This window comes from Dunckerocampus dactyliophorus, chromosome 7, assembly GCF_027744805.1.
Source record: "Dunckerocampus dactyliophorus isolate RoL2022-P2 chromosome 7, RoL_Ddac_1.1, whole genome shotgun sequence".
NCBI classification, from domain to species: domain Eukaryota; kingdom Metazoa; phylum Chordata; class Actinopteri; order Syngnathiformes; family Syngnathidae; genus Dunckerocampus; species Dunckerocampus dactyliophorus.
The window spans coordinates 23,902,942-23,927,179 of record NC_072825.1 but is presented as its reverse complement, the minus strand read 5'-3'; the positions used below and the strand labels follow the sequence as shown (position 1 = coordinate 23,927,179).

At 40.1% G+C, this 24,238-nt stretch overlaps 1 protein-coding gene across 1 annotated transcript in view; it reads left to right on the top strand.

Moving 5' to 3' along the window:
- Window positions 1–8,644: 8,644 nt before the first annotated feature.
- The window catches only part of setd2 (SET domain containing 2, histone lysine methyltransferase), a 30,148-nt gene continuing 14,554 nt past the window's right edge, over window positions 8,645–24,238 (top strand). Inside the window, exons 1-11 of the mRNA XM_054781919.1 lie at window positions 8,645–8,992; window positions 10,196–10,318; window positions 16,437–16,458; window positions 16,563–20,449; window positions 20,524–20,655; window positions 21,450–21,578; window positions 21,664–21,787; window positions 21,856–21,933; window positions 22,026–22,123; window positions 22,210–22,342; window positions 22,466–22,600. Of these exons, the coding sequence (XP_054637894.1) occupies window positions 10,290–10,318; window positions 16,437–16,458; window positions 16,563–20,449; window positions 20,524–20,655; window positions 21,450–21,578; window positions 21,664–21,787; window positions 21,856–21,933; window positions 22,026–22,123; window positions 22,210–22,342; window positions 22,466–22,600 (4,767 nt within the window). The 5' untranslated portion in view covers window positions 8,645–8,992; window positions 10,196–10,289. The remainder of the gene's footprint in view (window positions 8,993–10,195; window positions 10,319–16,436; window positions 16,459–16,562; window positions 20,450–20,523; window positions 20,656–21,449; window positions 21,579–21,663; window positions 21,788–21,855; window positions 21,934–22,025; window positions 22,124–22,209; window positions 22,343–22,465; window positions 22,601–24,238) is intronic.

Sequence of the window (24,238 nt, the reverse complement as noted above, 5' to 3'; positions counted from 1 at the left end):
GGCAGCCTGCAAACATTTTTTACGTACGGAATTTAAAGTCTATCTTTGTCTAATTATTTTCCTACGGTAAACCATTATTTTTTTTTATCTCAGGATAAGGTTAAGGCAGGAAGAAAGCAGAAATTTTGTCACATGTCTTCTACCTTTGCGTGAATCATGTGTGGTATCAGAATTAATGTAACTTGGTAGTTGTGGTAGCTTTTAAAAAAGCTGTTTTTTGGTACAAAAAGACATTAGATAAGTGCAAATACTCAAAGCCTACTGTAAAAAACTGCATAGAAATAATTTTATCATTGATTGCTAGGCTAGGCACCAAAAAAAGGCCTAGTTGTTACAGGAAGGTGTAACTAGAAAATTCTTGCAAAACCACCCATCAAAGTTCATACTTTAACTTTTGGTTACATTTCGAGAACTTTTCAAAGCAAAGCCGTTCAAGTAGTGGCACATATATCAGGTCAAAAAAAGGTGCCAAGTAAAAGTACTTACGAGTGGAAGGTTCTTGGGAAGTGCTTTTTAAGTTGTGTTTCCTCATCCTCGCTTCCTTCACTGGCACTCCTGATGTTTTTGATGATTTTTCACTAATTCTGCGTTCGTATACCAGCACAATCACAAAGCTGTGGCGCGTAAGGTGGTCTCACCAAGATGGCGGCGATCGAAAAAATCTGGCTTCAAATTTTGGCGCGTGAAAACAATAGGTTGCTCGATCCAGTCTTTTTTTTAGATCAGTGGCTGTGCATCAATCCATCTGAAATGAACCGGGTAACCAATCAGGTGTTAGGATCCGCCCACAGACTTTGACGGGTCCCTTGACAGACAAAATGAATTCATGGAGGTGTAACACTACAAGTCTGTGAAATAATGAAATTGTGAAATAATTAAATAGATATTGAAATAAAAAATTATTTCGATAAATTATAAAGTAAAGAATTAATAATTGACTTAATTAATCCTAATTAATCAAAAACTTAAAATAAAATAATAATTATATATGTTTTTGCATTTAATGATGCATTTAAATAATTATTCAAATATGTATTCATTATTTCATTCTGTCCCATTTGGCCCGCCATTGTTATTAGTGTTAAATTTTTCTTGTGAAATTACAGCTCTTTTTTCCATTTCTGCTGTTGACTTTTTGTTTTTTTTTATAACTATTTCAACTTTAGTTTAGTAAATTTTCTTCTTGTATTTATGACTTTATTTCCATAATATTTTGACTTTACTCTTGTAATACAACTTTTCCGCAACCAAATTTTCCAAAAATTACAACTTTATTTGTTGTTTTGTTTCTTCTTCATAATATTAGGACTTTAAAAAGGGATGTCTTTCTCAATATTTCAAGTTTATGGTGCTAAATTTACATAATATTATGGGGAAAAAATTATGTCTGACTTTATTTCCGCAAAGTAGGATTCAATATTAATAAATGCAATATTTTATGATGTTCTAAATACGTTTTTTTAAATGATTAGAGCCCCCTAGACATGAAATAACACCCCTATAGTCACCTTTACGTTTGTATTACCCAATGTAGTCGATATTAATCAGAGAAAATAAGACATATTATACATAAATAACATAGACTCACACATTAGCAGCTTCTTGTTTTTTTCTGGACAGCGTACTTCCTGTGGTGGATATTGTCTCATCATTGTATTGTAATGGCAGCTTTAAATGACTTTACACTCATATGACCAATATAGTAGACATGGTAAGAGTAAATAACTCCTGCTCGTGTGTGTCACAGTAAATGTGTTCTCTAGGGGACCTTAGTGGCAGGCGGACAGATGTGTGGAGGACAGGAAGTGACGTTGAGTTTTAGCTTGTCGTGGGTTATGGCCCCAGCAGTAGCTCATGTTGTTATTATTAGGATTATTACAACACTACTGTAAGTCAAAACAAAAGCTGTTTAATTGTCACCCTTGCCTAAATGCCATCATTTATATTATGAGCTTAGAAGTAGATCAAGAGCATTTCTATCAATTACACACCACTTACACCAAATATGTACAACCCCTGGCAAAAATTATGGAATCACCAGTCTCGGAGGATGTTCATTCAGTTGTTTAAATTTGTAGAAAAAAAGCAGATCACAGACATGACACAAAACTAAAATCATTTCAAATGGCAGCTTTCTGGCTTTAAGAAACACTAAAAGAAATCAAGAAAAAAAGATGTGGTAGTCAGTAACAGTTACTTTTTTAGACCAATCAGAGGGAAAAAATTACAGAATCACTCAATTCTGAGGAAAAAATTATGGAATCACCCTGTAAATTTCCATTCCCAAAACTAATACCTGCATCAGATTAGATGTGCTCGTTAGTCTGCAGTTAAACAGGAGTGATCACACCTTGGAGAGCTGTTGCACCAAGTAGACTGACATGAATCATGGCTCCAACACAAGAGATGTCAATTGAAACAAAGGAGAGGATTATCAAACTTCTTAAAGAAGGTAAATCATCACGCAATGTTGCAAAAGATGTTGGTTGTTCACAGTCAGCTGTGTCTAAAATCTGGACCAAGTACAAACAACATGGGAAGGTTGTTAAAGGCAAGCATACTGGTAGATCAAGGAAGACATCAAAGCGTCAAGACAGAAAACAAAGCAATATGTCTTGAAAACAGAAAATGCACAGCAAAACAAATGAGGAACAAATGGGAGGAAACTGGAGTCAATGTCTATGACCGAACTGTAAGAAACCGCCTAAAGGAAATGGGATTTACATACAGGAAAGCTAAACGAAAGCCATCATTAACACCTAAACAGAAAAAAACAAGGTTACAATGGGCTAAGGAAAAGCAATCGTGGACTGTGGATGACTGGATGAAAGTCATATTCAGTGATGAATTGCGAATCTGCATTGGGCAAGGTGATGATGCTGGAACTTTTGTTTGGTGCCGTTCCAATGAGATTTATGAAGACTGCCGCCTGAAGAAAACATGCAAATTTCCACAGTCATTGATGATATGGGGCTGCATGTCAGGTAAAGGCACTGGGGAGATGGCTGTCATTACATCTTCAATAAATGCACAAGTTTACGTTGACATTTTGGACACTTTTCTTATCCCATCAATTGAAAGGGCGTTTGGGGATGATGAAATCATTTTTCAGGATGATAATGCATCTTGCCATAGAGCAAAAACTGTGAAAACATTCCTTGAAGAAAGACACATAAGGTCAATGTCATGGCCTGCAAATAGTCCGGATCTCAATCCAATTGAAAATCTGTGGTGGAAGTTGAAGAAAATAGTCCATGACGAGGCTCCAACCTGCAAAGCTGATCTGGCAAAAGCAATCAGAGAAAGTTGGAGCCAGATTGATGAAGAGTACTGTTTGTCACTCATTAAGTCCATGCCTCGGAGACTGCGAGCTGTTGTAAAAGCCAGAGGTGGTGCAACAAAGTACTAGTGGTGTGTTGAAGTATTCTTTTGTTGTTGTTTTTTTCATGATTCCATAATTTTTTCCTCAGAATTGAGTGATTCCATAATTTTTTCCCTCTGATTGGTCTAAAAAAGTAACTGTTACTGACTACCACATCTTTTTTTCTTGATTTCTTTTAGTGTTTCTTAAAGCCAGAAAGTTGCCATTTGAAATGATTTTAGTTTTGTGTCATGTCTGTGATCTGCTTTTTTTCTACAAAATTAAACAACTGAATGAACATCCTCCGAGACTGGTGATTCCATAATTTTTGCCAGGGGTTGTAGATTGTAAATGCAATAAATCTCAAGCCCTTAGAACAGGTCGACAGCCAATGAAGCAATCAACTTTGCCTAAAATGCTTCTGTCTAAAGACAGAAGTGTGACGGTCACCTGCTGCTGCGCCTCGTTCTCTCTCTCCCTCTCTCTTTCTCTTCCACAGCTGGGCGCACCGCAGGAGCCGGGACAACTGGACACACCGGCAGCTAATTATCCTTCCCCCTACTTAACCCTGAGTAGGGGCAGCTGTGAGACGCCGGTTCCTTCCTTACTGCTCGAACAGCGCACTTGCGGCTCGTCAACACTAGCCTTTCAAGATTCGGCGTCTCCACAGCTGGTGCTCCGGTTGTCCCTCTGACTCGACCCTTTTGCAAGCCTCTTGTGTTTTTGAAACTTTTTCCTGGAGCTCCGCAAGCTGCGGACTCCAGCGCTTTTTGTTTACTCCTGCAACTATCTCCACGCTGAAAGACAATTAAACGTTGTCGGCAACTCACCTTGTCTCCGCATTCTGTGATCCTCCGCACACGCAACCATAACAGAAAGTAGTAGAACCTAAGTCCTTGTTGTAAATGTCATCCATTTTCTCAACAACTTGTCCTCATTAGGGTCACGGGTGAGCTGGGGCCTATCCCAGCTGACTTTGAGCAAGGGGCAGAGCACACCTTGGATTGGTCATAAATAGGACATAAACAGACAACAACCGACCAGTCCAGGGTGGACCCCGCCTCTCGCCCGAAGTCAGCTGGGATAGGCTCCAGCATACCCCCGCGACCCTAATTAGGATAAGTGGCATAGAGAATGGATGGATGGCTAGATAGACAAGCAAGCATTTAGACCCATATACAGTAGTACTTTGCATAACATAAACCTCCTTTTACATAAATTCCACTGAACATAAAGAATTTATGTAAAGTTTTTGCTTCGTATTACAGAAGATATTCCATATAACATAAAGCGTCAAGTCAGTGCAAGTCTTTTTTTTTTTTTTTTTCAATCAACTTTATTAATGCCTCAAGTCGGTGCAAGTTCAGACTAACACTATGCGCTATGCGCCTTTTGACGAATCACGCTCTCATTGGCTGATTTTCGGGGCACCGCCTACGCTCTAATCTCATTGGCTGAGTTATACAGCACGTACGTGAGTTTGTGTGAGACTCAGGCCAGTCCTCCTCCTCCTTCCTGCCTCCACTTGCGCTCCTGATCAAGACATCTCGTGAACGGTAGGATTGTTTTTGTTTTTCAGTTTTATTCACAGTAATCTTATTTATTACCTTATTTTATATTGGAATGTTACTGTACTATGTTTATGCTAACGTTTTCTTATATTTTCCCACCATATTTGGAGGACTTTGAATATTTTGAAGTGCCAAGGTGTGAGTTTGGGAAGATCTTGGAACGGATTAGGCTATTTACATGTATTTTACGCTTCGTATAACATAAAAACCCTATAACATAAAGGTTCTCGGAACGGATTATTTACGTTGTAGGGGCGTCTACTGTACACACATATTGAGTCTCAATTAGCAAAACAAAACATGTTTTTGAGATGTGGACGGAAGCCAGAGTATTGTACTGAATTTCTCTTGGAGAATAAATAAGTGTCTATCCACATGTCGATCTACAGTATCTTTCTTTTAAGGGTGCAACAATACATGTACAGTGTATCTGTATCGAACCATTCGACACCACCATGAATCGAATGACAATGTAACCCAAGTCACAGATGTCACATGACATCGGTCAGCTGACATCAAAGTCCCCTCCTGGTTTGCTGTTGCTCCTCGGCGGCAAAAATGGCAGCAGACTTCTCAAGCGGCATGCAAAACTGCATTTTTAATCTTTATTATGCAAATAACTCAGCAGCAAGATGCGTATATACAATAAAAATCATTATAAAGTAGTTGTAGCAGCTAATTTCATGCAAAACCTTAAAAAAATGAATCATTTGCGCTGCGCGTTCTCTGAACTCCATTATGGAAATGCGTTTTTCGACACTTGCTATTATTTTATGATGAATTTAAAAAAAATCTTCTTATTCAAGATTCAAGAGATTCAAGAGAGTTTTATTGTCATGTGCATGGTAAAACATGCAGTTATACTATGCAATGAAAATCTTATTCTGTTCATTCTCCCAAGAAAAGAAAGAAAACACAAAGAATAAGAACATAAGAAACATAAACATATATACCAATAAATTAAGCAACAACAACAGAAGAGACATTAATATAAATAAATAAATAAATAAATAAATAAAGTGCTATGAGTGTGTGCGTGTGTTGTGTGCGGCGTGTGTGAGTGCTTCGTTGAGAAGCCTGATGGCCTGTGGGTAAAAGCTGTTTATGGCTTATGTTTTTTATGTCTTGCCTTGACTTCAGCTAGACTGTCATTTTGATAATTATTTTCAGTTATTTTATAATTGTAATGTTTAATAGCAAACTCGATGTGTATGTGAACTGTCTTTAATGAATGCTACGTAGTTTGATTGAAATACTATTGAATCGATGAACATAACCGAGTATGAAAAATGTGTAATTATCTTTATATTGAATATGAATATATTTAATTGAATTGTGAATTATTTATTAGTTTTATCATTACTTTTACAAGGTGCTGTTTTTTGTTTCATAAGTATGCACAGGAGAAAATGAGGCAGCTATAGCTGCACCATATACATTTATTTAATAACTGTAAATTTGAGTTGTAACAAATGTTGGTAATTTCAATAAAATACAAGTTAAAAAAGGCATGAAAATGTTGTTTTTGTATCAAAAAATATCTAATCCAACCGAACTGTGAATTTACTGTATTGTTTCACCCCTACTATCTATCACAAAGACATTCCGGCAGAAATCCAAATCCTTGGATGAGGCTGACCCGCTTACAAATGGGCAAAATCAATTCATGTAACTCGTACATATACTGCAGTTTTTGAAATTCCACGTCACTCCTCTGAATTGGAAAACAACCAAATTGACAAAAGCCGATTTTATGTACAGTAACAGTCTCTGTCACTTTAACACTCAGCAGCATCATATGCTCGAATCTCACACAAACACAAAAGCAACCCCGGTCATTTACACGCACATTAATGGCAAAGCATATAGTGTACCTTCCCAATTTTTCACTGAAATAGTTAACGCACAATAGAGGCTTAAAAATGGTACAGTAGAATCACCATAACAACACGCAGATCAGTAACACCCTGATATGATTTAATGGTAAATAAACTGCTATAATGCTGTAACAACACTATCACACTAACACTGCACAACAGACCATATATGATCATTTTTACTGAGGAACCTACAGCAAAGGAAATTGCCATCACATAAACTCAGCAAGATAAAAAATATATTTAAAAAAAAGGCTGCGAACACCAAAAACACAAACAACCCCCCCCCCAGGCTGGCCAACTTCCTTTTTAATCTGTGAACTTGCAGAATTTTTTTTTTTTTTGTCATTGCAACATTTTTTATTTGCAGCATTTCCCTGTTGCATGTGTTTTATAGTGGTTGTGTGTTTTGGATCATTTCTGTTTGGAGATTTTGGAGTTGTTGCACTTTTGCCCCCGTCGGCCACTGTAAATTAAGACTTACTTCTTAAAACTTTTTTTTTCTGCGAGCCAAGGAAAGTTGCAGGCAGTAAGTAGTCGGACTTTGCAAGATCAAAATACAAATAACCTGCACATGCTCATTACAACTGTACATCAATCAGTGTAATTAGGAAAAAAGAAAAAAAGACCAGTATTCTGTTCCATGTTGAGTATAATAAGCAGTGTTGGGCAAATAACCGTCGCACAGTGGCCTTGTGGTTAGCAAGTTGGCCACACAGTCAGGAGATCGGGAAGATCTGGGTTTGAATCTCCGTTTGGGCATCGCTGTGTGGACTTTACATGTTCTCCCATGCGTGTGTGGGTTTTGTCCGGGTACTCCGGTTTCCTCCCACATTCCAAAAAACATGCATGTTAGGTTAACTGGAGACTGTAAATTGTCCATAGGCATTAATGTGAGTGTGAATGGTTGTCTATATGTGCCCTGCGATTGCCTGGCGACCGGCCCAGATTGTACCCTGCATCTCGCCCAAAGTCAGCATACCCACACGACCCTAGTGAGGACAAGCGGCATAGAAAATGGATGGATGGGCAAATCACCAAAAAAGTGGTTGAATTAGTAACAGAATTACTCCTTCATAATGTAATAAACTACCAGGCAAAGTAATTATTGCGTTACTCTTTTGAAAAACCTTCAAATCTATGTATATATTAACAAATTCTGATTTAACTTTGTAGTGGCGTGCGTCGTTGAGATGTTTCATGAGATTAAGGGCAAGGCCAAGCTTGTGACTTGCAATTCTCAACCAAAACATGAGGGGGCAGTGTTTTCCTGAGAGTGAGCAACCACAACTCGTTGACTAACTGTGTGTATAGTGTGCCACATTTCGCTGTCAATAACGGTAACAGCGTTGTAAAGTTTGAATTAACAAGAATACTTAACAGTGGGTTAACGGTGTTAGTAACACTGTTATTTTTAACACGGTTACATCATAAAAAGCCATAGGTCTATGAATATATTTTAAAGGCTGTATCACACGTTTGTACACTTATAATTAATTTACACATAAATTAACATTGTTTTCGATTACTGTAATTTAAGCAACAAATAAACCTGAGGAGCCACTCGGGAGACGAAATAGTCGAATATTTTTAGTGAGCCGAGTCATAACAATTGACTCTCTCAAAAGAGCCGGAATTCCCATCACTAGTACGCCTTATTGACAACACATGCAGGGATGTTCATGTTACATGCATTCCGGATGTTTATTCTGTAGCGTTATGATTATCAAAGGGACAGGTGCGTCCAGATGAAGACGGTCGGATTTGTATCCGGTTCTGAACCATCCTTGACGGACCACAGCAGTGTTCGCAACATAACGTGACGTCATCTCACACACAGCCGCCGCAAAAAAGACACACCAATGCCGCACACTTAAAATGCCAAATAAGACATGTCACCTGTCCTGCCTTGTTTGGTGTTTAACTTTACTGATGCATCTAAAAGGTTGAGATACATTCTTGTTCTGGTTATTCTCAACTCATGGCTAACAAGTGAGCTAATGCTAGCTGGAGTAGCACAACACAAGCACTGAGCTGCAGCACAGCAAGTGAGCCGACCATCACCCACAACAACCCCGTATGGATTTGACGTCGGCACGCATTGTGGCTTGATGTTTGGCAAAGAACATATTGTTGGAAATTTTGAAGATGGGAGAGTCCTGTGACCTTCGGCACTCTCTAAAGTGAGTATTTTAATAAATGCATCTATTTGGTTGCGTTATGTAGTCGAACCATCTTTGCTACACGCAAGTAAGCTAAGACAAAACCTCCCACAGCTAGCATGCTTGGAAGCCGGATGGCGGTGGTCAATACAACGAGAGTGTGCGGCTGTGTTTAATTTCAGCTAAACATAATACACCAAGCTATCAATGAAGACGTGTATAGAATAAAATCCATATAAAGAACAGCGTTTGCAAACAGTCTCGTTCAATTCCATGTTGGTAGTTCCATCTAACCTAGTTAGCCATTAATGCTCGCTGTAAGATTAGCATTCTTGGCACAGAACGAGACAATCGATAGTTTCCCTTTGCAACTAGATAAACACTAACATATCGCCGCATTTCCAAACATGAAACTGAAATCTTACACGGCATATTTGAATCATAAGAAGCAATTTAACGCCATCGTAAACGTAGCACACGGCTAGCTTACCATAGTTAGCTTAGCAGGTTTGACCATTTGTTTTTTGGTAAAACACCACCAAAAACAAATCTGCCACATTTAATATGAACCGGCCGCACGGTTTATACACCGCATGGTGTATAAGGTGTATAAACGACAGCTTAATCACGTCAATGTGAATAAATATCCTTGCTATACATTGTACACTCGGTTTCGTAATGGGCAGGAGCTGCCTTTTAAAAGGCCATGTTGGGCTGCACCGAGGCTTCCCGCACAGGCCATGTAGTGTCTAATTAGCCATTAAAAACGCTTCAAACTGTATTTAATACTTTAAAAATGAGTTATATAACAAATTCGTTCATTCTAGATGCATTTTCTTAGCTGTACATTTCCAACTACTATGTTGACATATTTAGCCTACATCCATGTTTTTGTCGTCTTTTCTGTAAGATCAAACGTTGTTTCTGTGATGCAAAGCCGCAGACAACCATTCTGAATAAAACCCTACAAAACATAATGTAAAAACAGGAATGTGAGCAGACATGCAAGGCTTTCCTCGTTGCTGTAATAGATAACCATCTCGAGAGAGGACTTCAGGGGAAGTCAACGGTCAAAAGCGCATGGTATACAAATAAAATGCCTTTTAAGAATGGAACACTGTTGACATAGTATCTTTATGAATGATGAAAGAGGAAAAAATGCATTTGTTGGCTATTCTGTACGCACCCCTCAGTTTATTGCAAACCTATCTTTGTTTTTGCCAGGTGTGGCGGCACTTTGGAGGGCTCATTTCTCTGATTTGGATTATTCTTGGCCATGCAGCATCCTCAGGCCCACTAATCCTTGACCAGTTTCTCAATGGACACTCTGCTCAAGTCGGAAATCAGGTATTAGACAGCAGACCGCATGGAACTCACTTGTGTTTGAGAAGCAATTGTTCAGGACCTTGATGCACAGATTGGACGCCATGATGGACCATGATTTTTTTTTTTTTTATGGCCACGTAGTGTTCTTGCACGTTTCCTTAGCGTTGATGGAGGGGATTGGTGGACACACTAGCCTAAAATTGTCTAGAGGATTGCAGTTATGTTGAGATTTGGTCAAGGCATATTATGCAGGAACACCTTTAGTAGTGTTGTACAGTCCAAGTCGAAGACTGACCCGCCTGTGAGTGCAATTAGATGGGGGAGGGGCTCCACAGCAGCCTTTGCTAGTCACTGAGAAGGAGGATACATGCTTTTATGTCAGGGGCTATCTACACGGAAACGTTTTCAGGTCAAAACGGCAAAGTATTTCATCGTTTCAGCCTCTCGTCCACACGGGAACGGCATTCTGGGTGAGCTGAACCGGTATTTTTTAAAAACTGCTTCCAGGGTGGGAAAATCTGAAATCGCCGCCTTGATGTTGCCGTGTAGACGGCTCTACACGAGAACGGTGACGTCACCGACCCACCGCTGCCTCGTCGCCGTCACGTCCACCAGAAGTGAGCTTTGACAACAAGCCAACATAATATCTGAATATTTCGACGGACATGACTCACCTCATTTGACATTCTCCTGATATATTGTTGTCTTATACTCCATAATGATTCACATAAGTAATTCCACTACTCGTACGTGTAGACGAGCCTTGGAAAGCGGAAGACGATGGACTTATGCGCATGCGTTCTTTCTTCTTCTATGGTTTGGTGTGTCACGTGGTTTCAGGGCAGATATGTCTATATGTGCAGGGCACATATAGACAACCATTCACGTTCACATTCATACCTATGGACAATTTAGAGTGTCCAGTTAACCTAACATGTGAAAATAATCCGTCAAGTCAAAACATGGCACGCGCACTCATTCATCAGTACTTTCATGCTTGCAATAAAGACAAGTCAAAAGGAAAGTCAATTAATTCATGCAATCATAGGGTAGAACCAGGTCAGTGAAGTCGGGGTGAGGCTCGGATTTGTTTTTCAGTTTTTTGTGCAGCTTCAAAATTGTCACACAAGTGTAAGAAGAAGTTAACTACTAGAAAATAGGTCAACTGTAACAATGCAGGAGTCTTACTGCTTTGAATGTAAGCCCACTTACTTAACTTTCAGTGTATATTCTTCTTCCCCTGTAACGTTTTTCTCCCAACACCCTTTATTGTTGTGGCTGCTCCTTCTTAAGGACTAAGACAAAGAAAAAGCCAAAAATGTGGAAAGTTGATCCTTGGACTGAGCTTTCACTCAATACGCTGACGGCGGTACATCTTCTGGAGTAAGGGTTGCATAAAAAGCCAAAGAAAAAGCACAAGCACAGTTAATTTTTGGATGCACTGCACTGAGCTCTCGTGAAGTGCACTGACGTTTTGAGAGATTTTTGGGGCTTTCATTTCCAAAATTTAGTTGGATTTCAAATCATATGGTTCCAGGAGCATTCAGCTTTAGACATATTGTGTATTGTATGTCATCACAATCGTTCATTTTGGTTCATCCATTCATTTGACATTTTACGGTTTGTGTTGTGTACATACTGTACGTAAAGTAAAGGCATGCCATGACTAAAAGTGTTTGGAAAATAGAATTTAACTAGTTTCCTGTGAAACGGTGTGAGGCATTCGATCTCCCCCGTATGTTCAGAGTGGTTATACACGCATCAGTAGTGGATACAGCATCTAATCAGTGTCTTGACTGTGAATATTTAGTCCTTGAATAGTGTGTGTATAGGGCTCATAGTAACTCATAGCAAATGTGTCTTGAAGGCTCCATAGCAGATTGGGGGGGGGAACAAAATCCTAAAGGATCAAATGACCCAGATACCAAGCACACTTATTAATAAGCCTGCCCCAAGGAAAGCACACAAGCACTTTTATCAGCCAAAAAATAAGCAAAAGAAACAGAAGTAATGTTTTTTGCGCTGTTTTATCGATTGTTGCTAATGCAGTTTTAGGTTAGCAGTGCCAAGTTTTCATTCGTCAAGTCCCAACAGATACAAGTACAATATGATGGCTCTTTTAAGATCGCTATAAGCCTTGATTATGGCCCTGCGATGGACTGGTGACCAGTCAAGGGTGTACCCCGCTTCTTGCACGAAAGTCATCTGGGATAGGCTCCAACGTACCCATGCGACCCTAGTAAGGATAAGCGGTATAGAAGATGGATGGATGCGGAAACTTGAATCTAGGACTTCACACTGCAGGTCTATTCCGATTTTTTTACTCGTATGTGACTTCTATCTGATTTTTTTCATGTCTGTGTGAACAGTACAATTCTGACTTTTTTTCCAAATGCGACTCGGGCCTTGTTGATATGTAGATGTAAATCCTATATGTAGCTGATCTCTGAAGTCTGAAAGGTAAGGTCGCATATATCCAGGCTATACAATTAAGGTACTTGCTGATGTAGGAAAAAGTTATTTTTGTCGTCCAAAAATGATTTTAAAAAAGTGTCAGTAAAGTGGCTCACATCAATGTCCCACCACTCCTGGCTCCAATATCCACCCACACGGAACAGACGGCGCAGCAAGTTCTCCATAAACTGCCATAGCCAAATCTTGCCCTCGTTCTACATAATATTAATCATTTGGTCAAGAAAATGTTGACAAAAATCCCTGAAACTGGCACAAATGTGCCAAGGAGAGCACAAATTGAGGCAATGTTTATCTCCATGAACACACCGCAAAGCGTGTGACCTTGTGCTTTTGCGCGTGTGTCCCTTCGCAGATGCTTTGCGTTTACATTGACAAGTCGCATTTTTTGTAACAACCACATAAAAGATCTGATTTGAACAAAAAAATCAGAATTCATTATCATACCCTGCGGTGTGAACTTAGCCTAGATTTTATTATTGAGCTTTGTACCTTTTTAAGGGTATGGCCACATAGGCATACATATTCCATGCACCCTTTAGCTTCTCCACGACAGTTATGCAGCATTCATGTTAAAGGGACAGTTTGGAATTTTTGACATGAAGTTGTATGACATTCCCCATCAGCAGTGTAGTGCATCAACAATGGCTTTCTCCTGTGAGCCGAGTTCTGGTTGATTTTTGGTTCCGGCTAGTTGGTGGGGTCACTTAAGTAAAACGTTTTGCTTCTCAAAATGGTATGCGTTCAAAAGAATAATACATTTCAGACTTAACAATGGCTCTGCGTTATTTTCTCTCCCTTCGTATCACTGCCCTATGCCGCCAGTGGTCAACTTGCACACATTTCCATCAACTGCTTCACGGTGTTTACTGCTGGGATAGTGAAAGTAAACATGACTGTCTACGAAACAAGTGATGGCGACATTAGCACAAAGCTGAAGGGATACCAGTATGGACGGGAATACACGGCTGCCGAACTTCGTCAGCTGGGGTTAGAATGGGCGGAGAGGGAGGAGGGACAGAGAAGTGCTGAAGCTGGATCCACAGTTGTAGATGTGAGTAGATTGTATCTATATTCACTTTTTTCCACCTTATTTTGACTGATTTCCAAATAACTCTGGACATCTATGTCAGTTTATTTTTATTTTTATTTTTTAGAAACTCACGTACAGCTAACATATATATTGTGACTGGAAGCATACTTGTAGAAACGTAGACGACCACACTTCCACATAGCTGACTATAATAATAATAATAATAATAATAATAATAAAAAATAATAATAATAATAATAATAATAACAGCAGGGTTTCCTTTTGGATTTTTTGACGCTGTAGTGGTGTGCTGCGTTGGAGGCGGACTGCCTCGTTGTGTCGGGCCACTGCTGTGTTGCTGTGGCAGGATTTTTTTTGTCTGTCTGTAATAATGTAACATTAGGGTCGTTTTCACAGGCTTGAACCACAAATGCATTAATTAACTTTTTAAATACATTTCTCTCAGCCTTTTCTTCCACTCCTTGTCTGTCAAGGGGAGACAGGTGATTCCAGTGCATGTTTTTCAAAATAAAGTGTAAAACTTTTTTATGATATTTGATAGATATTTTATTTCAAAATAATTGTGGTCAGAGAATATATGTATATTTTACTTATAAATATGAGTATTTATGTACATTGTACATGTATTTTGGGGTGCACACAGTCAAAGTGATCTACCTCTTACTATAAAACATAGAGCAGATATAAAATCTAAGTAGTAAACTTTGCAACTACAATACTAAATACTAATGATTAGTATTTCACATTCAGTGTCAAAGTTTACAGGTAATCAAAATAGTTGATATTGTTAAATAATGCACAATTCAAATCAATATGGCAATCATGATAATTCCTCAATAGTTGTGTACAGAAATTGAGTACTATGTCAGTGAAAATAGCTACGTAGCGTTCATGTATTACGTCGTTAGCATTTGTTATACAACATTACAGGTATTTTATGCAAGAAATTAAAAGGATTATGCAAAAGACAACGCAGCCGTAGTCAAAGCAAAGCAACATATTAAAAAGCTTCCAGCAATGGGCGCATTTTCCATTTCATCGTGAAATAGAAGTTTAACAAACAAACTTGGAGAAAACACATTTCTGTAGTACAGTTCATGACGCGAAGCGCAGTCGTGAAACAATTTATTTTTTTCTTCACAAGTAGCCGCTACAAGTGAACGGATAGCTTTTGTCATAGATATAGGCATCTTACTGCTCAGTTAGTTCATGGAAAGATGAACATTGTATTAGTTGTGTGTGGCTGCCGACATCTATTCCCCCCTCTTTTTTATGCTGCCGCCACGGCGCAAGGACATATTAGGAGGGGGCAGAACAGTCATTATATTATGTTATGTTATGTAGCGGCTTTGCTGGTAATATGACATTTGGTGATTTGCTGCACACAATGTTAATAGCTGATTCTTGATAGCCTGTTAGCTTGTAAACAAGATGGTAGGCGGCATCTAATTAGCTAGTAGCTAATTCTTACGATGGGTGCTAGAACAGCAGAACTCTTCAAAACTTTTCTTCCTCTGTTTTGGGCGTGTCGGAACGTCACTTTGGTTTACACATCATAGCCAATATGGCAAGAAGCCAAAGTTTCCTCATAGCAATGTGACGGTGACAGGAAAACGATAGACTATATAGGGTGATTCCAACACAATCTTGTGTCTGAAAACAGCCCGGATAATTACAAGTGTGTACCTTTTTTTTTTTTTTTTTTTTTTAATCTTTATTTATTTATTTATTTTTGAATCTTTATTTTTTTAAGATATTTTCTTTTTTGACAATGCCACTCTAACGTAGCTCTCACTCTAGCTCTCTCACATTGCAGCGGTTGTCATCCGCACATGCAAACACACACAACAATGGACACGCGACAGCGCTCAGTGATACGAAGAGAGAGAAAATAACGGCGAGCGATTGTGAGGTCTGACTTTCTTTGTGGACAACGGTTTTGTGATGCAAATGTATTACTCTTTAGAACGCATACAGTTTTGAGAAGCAGAACGCTTTACTTAAGTGACCCCACCAAGTAGCCGGAACTACTTTCTTCAACACCAAAAACCCACCAGAACCACCACACCATAGAATATGCAGCATTTGAAGCTAGCAATGTAAGCTAAAGCAAGTGGGACAAAGAACCAGTCAGCAGCTGTTAAACACTCTACTGTAGTTCTTTTCTTGCATAAAGAGTGGACAGTTAGAGCTCTATACTTGCTCACTTGAACTTTATTCACAACTTTGCAGCAGGTGCAATCCTCACATACATACACATACAACTAGCCCGGCTTTCTTTGGGTCCGTTTTCACACTCAAAAAGTTCCCCCTGCAACCTCTGATAACTAGACACATTTTCATTGCAATCCTATTGTAACAGAGACCCTCTGTTACAATAGGTCAGGCTTTTTAAAGAGCGGTGATCGGCCAGAAAACTGTAATCGGGACACCCCTACTGCTACCCTTTCTAGCCTTCTGCCTCCTGTAGAAGTGGCGTAGTTTGCCCAACAGTGCCTTTTGTACATTAGTCCACTTTTTATTTTTACAATAGCTTCACAAAAATTTAATTGTATGAATAATCTTCTCATTTCTTCTTCACTCTGTCTCCCTGCTGTTCTTATTAAATTGCAGAGACGAAGGAAGTGGTGCCTCAGTAAGTAAAGTTGATGATTTTATATATCTGCTATAAAGACAAATGCTTCAACAGAGTACGGTTTTCAGACTAACATTTAGCTTCTATCTCTTTTTTTATTGTAGGTAAAGGTGGAGGGCCTGTCCAAGGCAGCTCTCATCAAAAGCCTATCCCCTAGAGTCATGCTGACCAATCATCTTTTGACTAAAGGGACCAAGATGAAGGTCAACCTTGAAGATCAGGGTCGTCAGAAAGTGTCCTTCAGCTTCTCGCAGACCAAGAAGCCACTGCACAGCCTCTTTGTTATCCCTTCCAGCCCTGAAAGGTCTGACTCTGAACCTCACACTGCCTCGTCACAGTCAACAGTCGACAAGGGAAAAGCTACTGAAAGCAAAAATGAGCAAAAGCAGACACACGCCTTCCTAAAGGAGCAGACACCTTCACAGGTTCCAGGCTTTGCAGCTAAACTGAAAGTGGACTTGGCAAAGATGCATTTCAAGAAGCAAATACTGAGCGTGTCGATAACTAGGCAAAAACGAACCTCTGTTGATTCAGACGAGACACCCACTTCTGATTTGCTGGGTTTGCAGAAATCTGCAAATAACAGTGCAATCAAATTCCCATCTCCCCAGCTTCAGAGCCCCATCACTGTGGCCCCCCCTGAGGATTCTCACAAGGATTCCTCTGAAAGTCGGATAGGGTCTAGTCTGAAGAAACCTGCTGCATCCTTAGGAAAAGAGGAGAGTTCTTGTATTAATGAGCTCGATAGTACTGTATACAGAAGGAAAACCAGGTCCCAAACTGGCACAGAGAGTGATGAAAATCCAAATCAGATGTCTTCCAGACACAAGTCAGTTGACCCCAAAAGTAAAGCCCATTCGGAAACCAGTAGCAAAGCAGCAACGAGAAGATCTTCACCTGGCTCACACGGGGAAGAAAAGGAAAAAAGTTCAAATAGGAAATTTGAGAATCACGAAAAGTCCTCTAGTTACACAAAAACAGACCGTGACTCTAGATACTCATCAGCACGGTCACTGCGATCAGAGAAAGATCGCAGAAGATCCAGATCCAGGTCTAGGTCACGATCTAGATCTAGAGGCTCTCGAACCAGTTCATCTTATTCCAGATCAGAGAGATTAAGAACCGACAGAGGTTCTCGTTCAGAAAGGTCCTATTATCATGATTCGGATCGCAGATCGTACAGGAGTCCTCCACGCAGAGACAGGCGACGGTCACGCTCTCGCAACGACAGAACTCGGGAGAGTTCCGACTCTGAAGATGACCATCGCAAGACGAGGACAAGGACAAGCGACTCCAATAGATCATCCACCTACTCGAGCTTGCAGAGAGATTCCAAGTCTTCATCTTACTCAAAATCAGATAAGACATCTAAAGATACGCAACATTCATCAGAGTTCGATAAAAGAAGCCAATCTTCGTCATCAGTGTCAGAAAGGACTTCAAAACGATTGTCAGAGTCAGATTCTCAGCTCAAGTCATCTCCTGGTGTAGACTCAAGGTCCTATAAGTCTAGCACCCATCATACAGAAGAGAGGAAATACAACTCTTTCAATCAGCATACCCACTTGGATAATGAAAAACATGAAACTCACCCAAAAAACCAATTGAGGGAAACTGAGGCAGAGCAAAGGACAGAATCACAGGCTAGCTCTGGTTTAGACGAGAAATCTAGTGAAGATGCAGCTTGTAGTCCGGAATCTAAACAGATGACCTGGTCACCAGCGAAAACTAGTGAACCTAATAGACAATCAAATGACGTATTTCACAACCTCAGTGAAAAACCAACCCATGAAGCCACCCTAGAATCGTGGTTGCTCGGAGAAAAGGAAATATCCAATATAAATTATACAGCTGAGCGAAGTGAATGTGGCCACCAGGATGTCGGGGAGACCTTGAAAGAGGCACTATGTGATAGTTTAGATGGAACAAAATCAAGTCTCAAAGTTGAGAAAGAAAATACATCAGCTGTAACTTTAAATGAAAGCTTTCAGCATGCAAATGTCCCCCTTGAAAAATTAGACAACCAGAAGGATGGCCTTTCTCTTCACCATACATCACATGTGACATCACATGAGGCAGCGGAAAGTTTAATACTTACTAGTAGTGATGGTGTAGTGTGCAACCAGGATGTAAAAGATGTTGGTACTTCACAAGGGTCACAGTCTGTACTTGATACAGAAGATATACTTGTCGCACACGATGTCCAGAACTGTAAACCAGAGGCTGAGCCGAGTAAAGCTGTGACTCCCATTGACCAGGCGGACACAAATGCATCACTACAATCTGAGGCACCATGTAAAACTGAGAATCTGATGACACTTGAACAGCAAAACACAGACCATGCTAAAACAAAGAACAGTAGTACTAAAAAGTCCAGATGGGATATTGTCGGGCAGAACACCCTGGGGAGTGATGATTCACAGCGGACAATTTATGCAGAGAGTAATCAGACCCTTAAAAAGTTCATCTGCGTAAAAAAAATTGAGTTTTCCAAAAACCAAAGTCAGATAGATATCAAGGAGTGTACACACGAATCTGAAAGACATTCTGTATCGGGGAATGAACATGAGAGGCTAAAGCAGGCAGATCGTTATGATGACCAAGGGGAGCATTCACAGGGTGTCACTGGCATTGACCACCGTGGCATTGAAAAAATAAATCTAGTCCCACCTCAGTGCAACAGTGATGCAATACAGGTCAACATTGCTACACAGATGCAGAGCTGGAATGGTAATGTGGAAGAGAAATCTGGTGATATTGCTCACAAGGGAAAATTAAATGCCATTCATGATGGCATAGAAGCACAGAGCGAGGCCAGTGATAGTGACAACTCTGAGTATGACTCTGATTGTGGCAAGGCAATAAAACGATTGCACTCTGTAGTAGTGGTGCCAAAGAATTCATCCCTAACAAGTGAATCATGTAACACTGGAGCTTCCTCAGGCAGTCCAATGAATACACCAGAGTCCCACAATAGCAGCATGAATAGTAGTGAAGTCCACTATCAAATCAATTCTCAACAAAGGCTAGAGGGTGTTTCTTCCAACACCAGTACTCTTTGTCAATCTCAGAGTAATATGATTGACAGCACCAGTCACTCTGAGGGATCCGGCTGTGCTGGAATCGCACAGCCTTACTTGACTGGTCCCATCAGTGTCCACGAAGGTATCACTAATTCCACCCTCAGCCTTGACAGTTCCAAATATAGCCAACAACTACAACATTATGTTAACAGCGTTAATGAACGGACACTCACCCAATACCAACATTCTTCAGTTGTTGATGTTAATGACATGATGAGTGGATTCATCCAGAGTTGGAATTTTTCACAGCCAGAGCAGCCTAGTAGTACATATCAACAGCCGGACAGCAGCCATGGACCGCTGTTGGCAAACTCTAAACTTTTAGAAGCCTTTCCTAAAGGACAACAACATGGGCATCATAATGTCTCCTGGCACCACCAGAGCGCCAACATGCAGACAAGCCAAAATCCCTACCTCCATTTGCATGAACAGTATCAGGATCCTACAGGTGAAATCCACCCAGACTCTCTCACTAATGACCATGAGGACTACTGTGGGGGTAAAGCATCCTTGCCTAGCAAAGCGACTGTCGAGTACAGTGGACCTTCAGGATCGTCGGGTTTTGTACAAGGTCATGAAATAAGCAGCAACAGCAGGTGCTCTTCTGTCCCTGACCCCTCGAGAGAGGACAATTTCAGGGCCTACAGAAGCAGGGGTCCTCCCAAAAAAAGGCGGCCAGAGATGGAGTCTGATTCAGACAATGAGGCTGAAGCTGGACCTGCGGGCAAGAAGGAACGTCTAGGAGAGATTGAGGAAGCTAAAGAAAGTCGAGTCAAAGCTGAGGTGGTACGCCCCTCACTCACACTCCGGGACTTCCAAGACTCTAGTAAATGGAAAGAGTTTGCTAAGACGAAGAAGATGCCTCCTTATTTTGACCTGATAGAAGAGAATATGTATCTGACCGAACGGTAAGACTTTGTCCACAAATGCTTAAAACTTTGTATAGTTCCAGACTTTGTTGAAAGTTTTTGGATATCTGCAGAAAGAAGAGCAAATCTCACAGAGATATCAAGAGGATGCAGTGTGAGTGCCCGATGCTGCCTAAAGAGGACCGTTCAAGGGGAATGTTGGCGTGCGGGGACGACTGCTTAAATCGACTGCTGATGATCGAATGGCAAGTTGAGCTGTACAGAAATGAAAATTGCAAAAAATAAATCAGTTCCTCAAGAAATTTTCTTAGTCAGGGGTTTTCAAAGTGTGGCACAGTGAGCTGCCACTCGAAGAATATAATGCCTCCACTACTCCCAGAAAAACTGATTTTCTAGGGCATATTTTGTAGTTTACCCTCACCGTAGAAACAACTGTAATTCTGGACTGTATACTTTTTTCACATGCTTTGAACCCTGCGGCTTAAACATGCTGCGGCTAATTTATGGCTAAAAAGAACACAGGTTGGCGTGCAGATTCAGGGAGTAGTGAATTAGAGTAGTGTAGTAGATGTTAATATCATGCTTTCTAGTCTTATGCAGCAATCGCATTTTGATATGACAAATCTTAAGTACGGTAAGTTTGATCAAGTGTAAAATTACTACAGCTTCTGCTGGGACTGCAGCAGCTGTCAAATTCAGTTGAGAAAAACCATCCTTTCTCTCACTCCTCAGAGCTGATGAGTGTAGGTAAGATTGCAAGGTTTCTAGTGTCTTAGTGTGTTAATATTCCATGTTACAACGTGGACATCTTATAGATACAGTATATACCTTATATCTCATAGGCAAGTGCAGCCTATAAACTGTATGTACAAAAAAAAAATTAATTTTAAAATTACCTTTGATACAGCGAAGTTAGCTTTGCAGTTTTGAAAAATATTTGTTGTTTATTTTTGCCAAGATGCTGTGCCTCCCCTGAAAAATTCAGGTTGTTAACACTTTGAAACACCCTGTTGTAAGTGTTGTTAATGTTTTTCTGTAGCTCGTCACGGTGCTTAAACGGAATATACTGCTCGAATCGACGCTTTCAAATGAAGCAGCATGCTGATTTTGATGTCATCCTGACAGAAGATAAGGGCTGGGGTCTACGGGCAGCTAAAGACTTGCCTTCGTAAGGATTTCACGTGCAGTATCATCCCCCGTTTTGATAAATTTCTTCATGATTTTTAAATAACTGTGTCTTAATTCTTCCTCAGAAACACTTTTGTGCTAGAATACTGTGGGGAGGTGTTGGACCACAAAGAGTTCAAAACAAGGGTGAAAGAATATGCACGCAACAAGAACATCCACTACTATTTTATGTCTCTAAAGAATAATGAGGTGAGTAAAGTTGATTAGTTTGATTATTTGATGTAGTCAGAAATGCTTGACTTTGCATGTCTCTCCAGATTATTGATGCAACACTGAAGGGTAATTGCTCTCGGTTTATGAACCACAGCTGTGAGCCCAACTGTGAGACCCAAAAGGTACATCAGCAAAAATAAGCAGTCCAATTATTAATGAAGTGTTCATTGTTTAAAATACGCATGTTCATTCACTGATTTTCATCTGATTGCAGTGGACAGTCAATGGCCAACTTCGAGTCGGCTTCTTCACTACCAAGGCAGTCGCTGCAGGAACTGAGCTGACGTTTGACTACCAGTTTCAGAGATACGGGTATTGATTCATTTGTGAAATCATAACAGCATGGGAGTTATGTAATGTTTAACTAATGATAGAGTTGGAATTCGCCTTGCCTTTAGGAAAGAAGCCCAGAAGTGCTTCTGTGGAGCCCCTAGCTGCAGAGGCTTCCTGGGTGGGGAGAACAGAGTCAGTGTCCGTGCGGCTGGAGGGAAGATGAAGAAAGACCGCAGTCGAAAGAGTGCACTCACCACGGTCAGTTGCCTTATATCTCGTAGCCAGACAAATAAATTTTTTTATTAAAAATTATTGTAACTAAACTGGACAAATGTGTTATCTCTTGTCAATTTCCTAAGACAAATTCATGTTGTTGTTCAGGTGGATGAGGAACTGGAGGCCTTACTAGAGAATGGTGAAGGGCTCTATGATGAGAAACAAGTGGTGTCCTTGTGCAGACTTATGGTCCGTGTGGAAACCATGGAGCAGAAACTCACCTGTCTCAAGCTCATACAAGTATGATAAAAGAAATCCACATTGATTACATTAGGGATAGACCTAGATAGATACTCAAAAATACATTTCCTTAATTGGCTATGAGGAGATGATTCACATGTTTTTAAATACAATTTCTGATGGGATGGGATGTGTTAATGTTTTATATTTATGTTGAGCACCATAATGCTGACTTGAGGCGTGGTTTAGCACACGTGTTTGTTTGTTTTTTTAGGTGTGTGATTCTCACCTTGTGGGTCGCGACCCAAAAGTGGGTAATGGACCCATTTTCAGAGGGTTGCATGTCTTTACCTGGGAACAAAAAATACTTTCATTCTCAAGGGTATTTTTTTTATACAGGAGGGTGTCATCTATTAATATTCCTTAACGTGGCAACAGCGCTCTGTAGTGATATCTGAAACCCATTAGTCTATTGTGGCGAGCTTTAGTAGCACAGAAATGGTCAGAGGGAAACTGCAGCTTGCTTTTCGGAAGGGCTCCTTATTTGCAGTGATTAGCCAGCAAATACTCTCTACCAACACAGTAGAAACAGACAGGAGGTCATTAACACAAACGCTTATCTAATTTGTATTGTGAACAAAACAACCATTCAACGCAAATGGAACACACAATGCAACTGCACCACAAGGCATGCTGGGTAGCCTTTTGGGAGCTACTGTCTTTCATGAAATATGTGCTATTTGAAAAGGAATTTGAGTTGAAAGATTTTTGCAATTTGGAACATGGCCAAACCAATTGAGAACCACTGTTTTAGACAGTAATGTCATTGAAACTGAATCAACAGCGCCTCTCCTAGTCTCAGCCTAGTAAAGAAGTCAGTTATACAGCAGTGTGAAAAAGTGTTTGACTCCTTGCTGTTTTTTTATTTTGGTTGTCACACTTAAATGTTTCAAATCATCAAAAAAATGTAAATATTAGTTCATGACCACACAACTGAACACAAAATGCAGTGTTACTATTACTATTTACTATTTAGTTACTATTAAGGGAGAAAAAAATTCAAACCTACATGGCCTGTATGAAAAGGTGATTGGCCCCCCGTTAAAGCATAACTGAGATTAATTGAAATCTATCAGTCTGGAAAATGTTATAAAGCCATTTCTAAAGCTTTGGGACTCCAGCGAACCACAGTGAGAGCCATTATCCACAAATGGCGAAAACATGTAACAGTGGTGAACCTTCCCAGGAGTGGCCGACCAGCCAAAGTGACCACAAGAGCGCAGCAACGACTCATCCAAGAGGTCACTAAAGACCCAACATCCAAAGAACTGCAGGCCTCACTTGTCTGTTAAGGTCAGTGTTCATGACTCCACCATAAGAAAGACACTGGGCAAAAACAGCCTTGCATGGCAGAGTTCCAAGACGAAAACTACTGATGGACAAAAAGAACATTAAGGCTTGCCTCAACATTGCCAGAAAACATCTTAATGATCCCCAAGTGCTTTGGGAAACTACTGTGTGGTCTGACGAGACAAAAATTGATATTTTTGGAAGGTTTGTGTCCTGTTACAGCTGGCATAAAAGTAACGCCACATTTTAAAAAAAAGGACATCATACCAACAGTAAAATATGGTGATGGTAGTGTGACTATATGGGACTGTTTTGCTGCTTCACGACCTGGAAGACTTGCTGTGATAA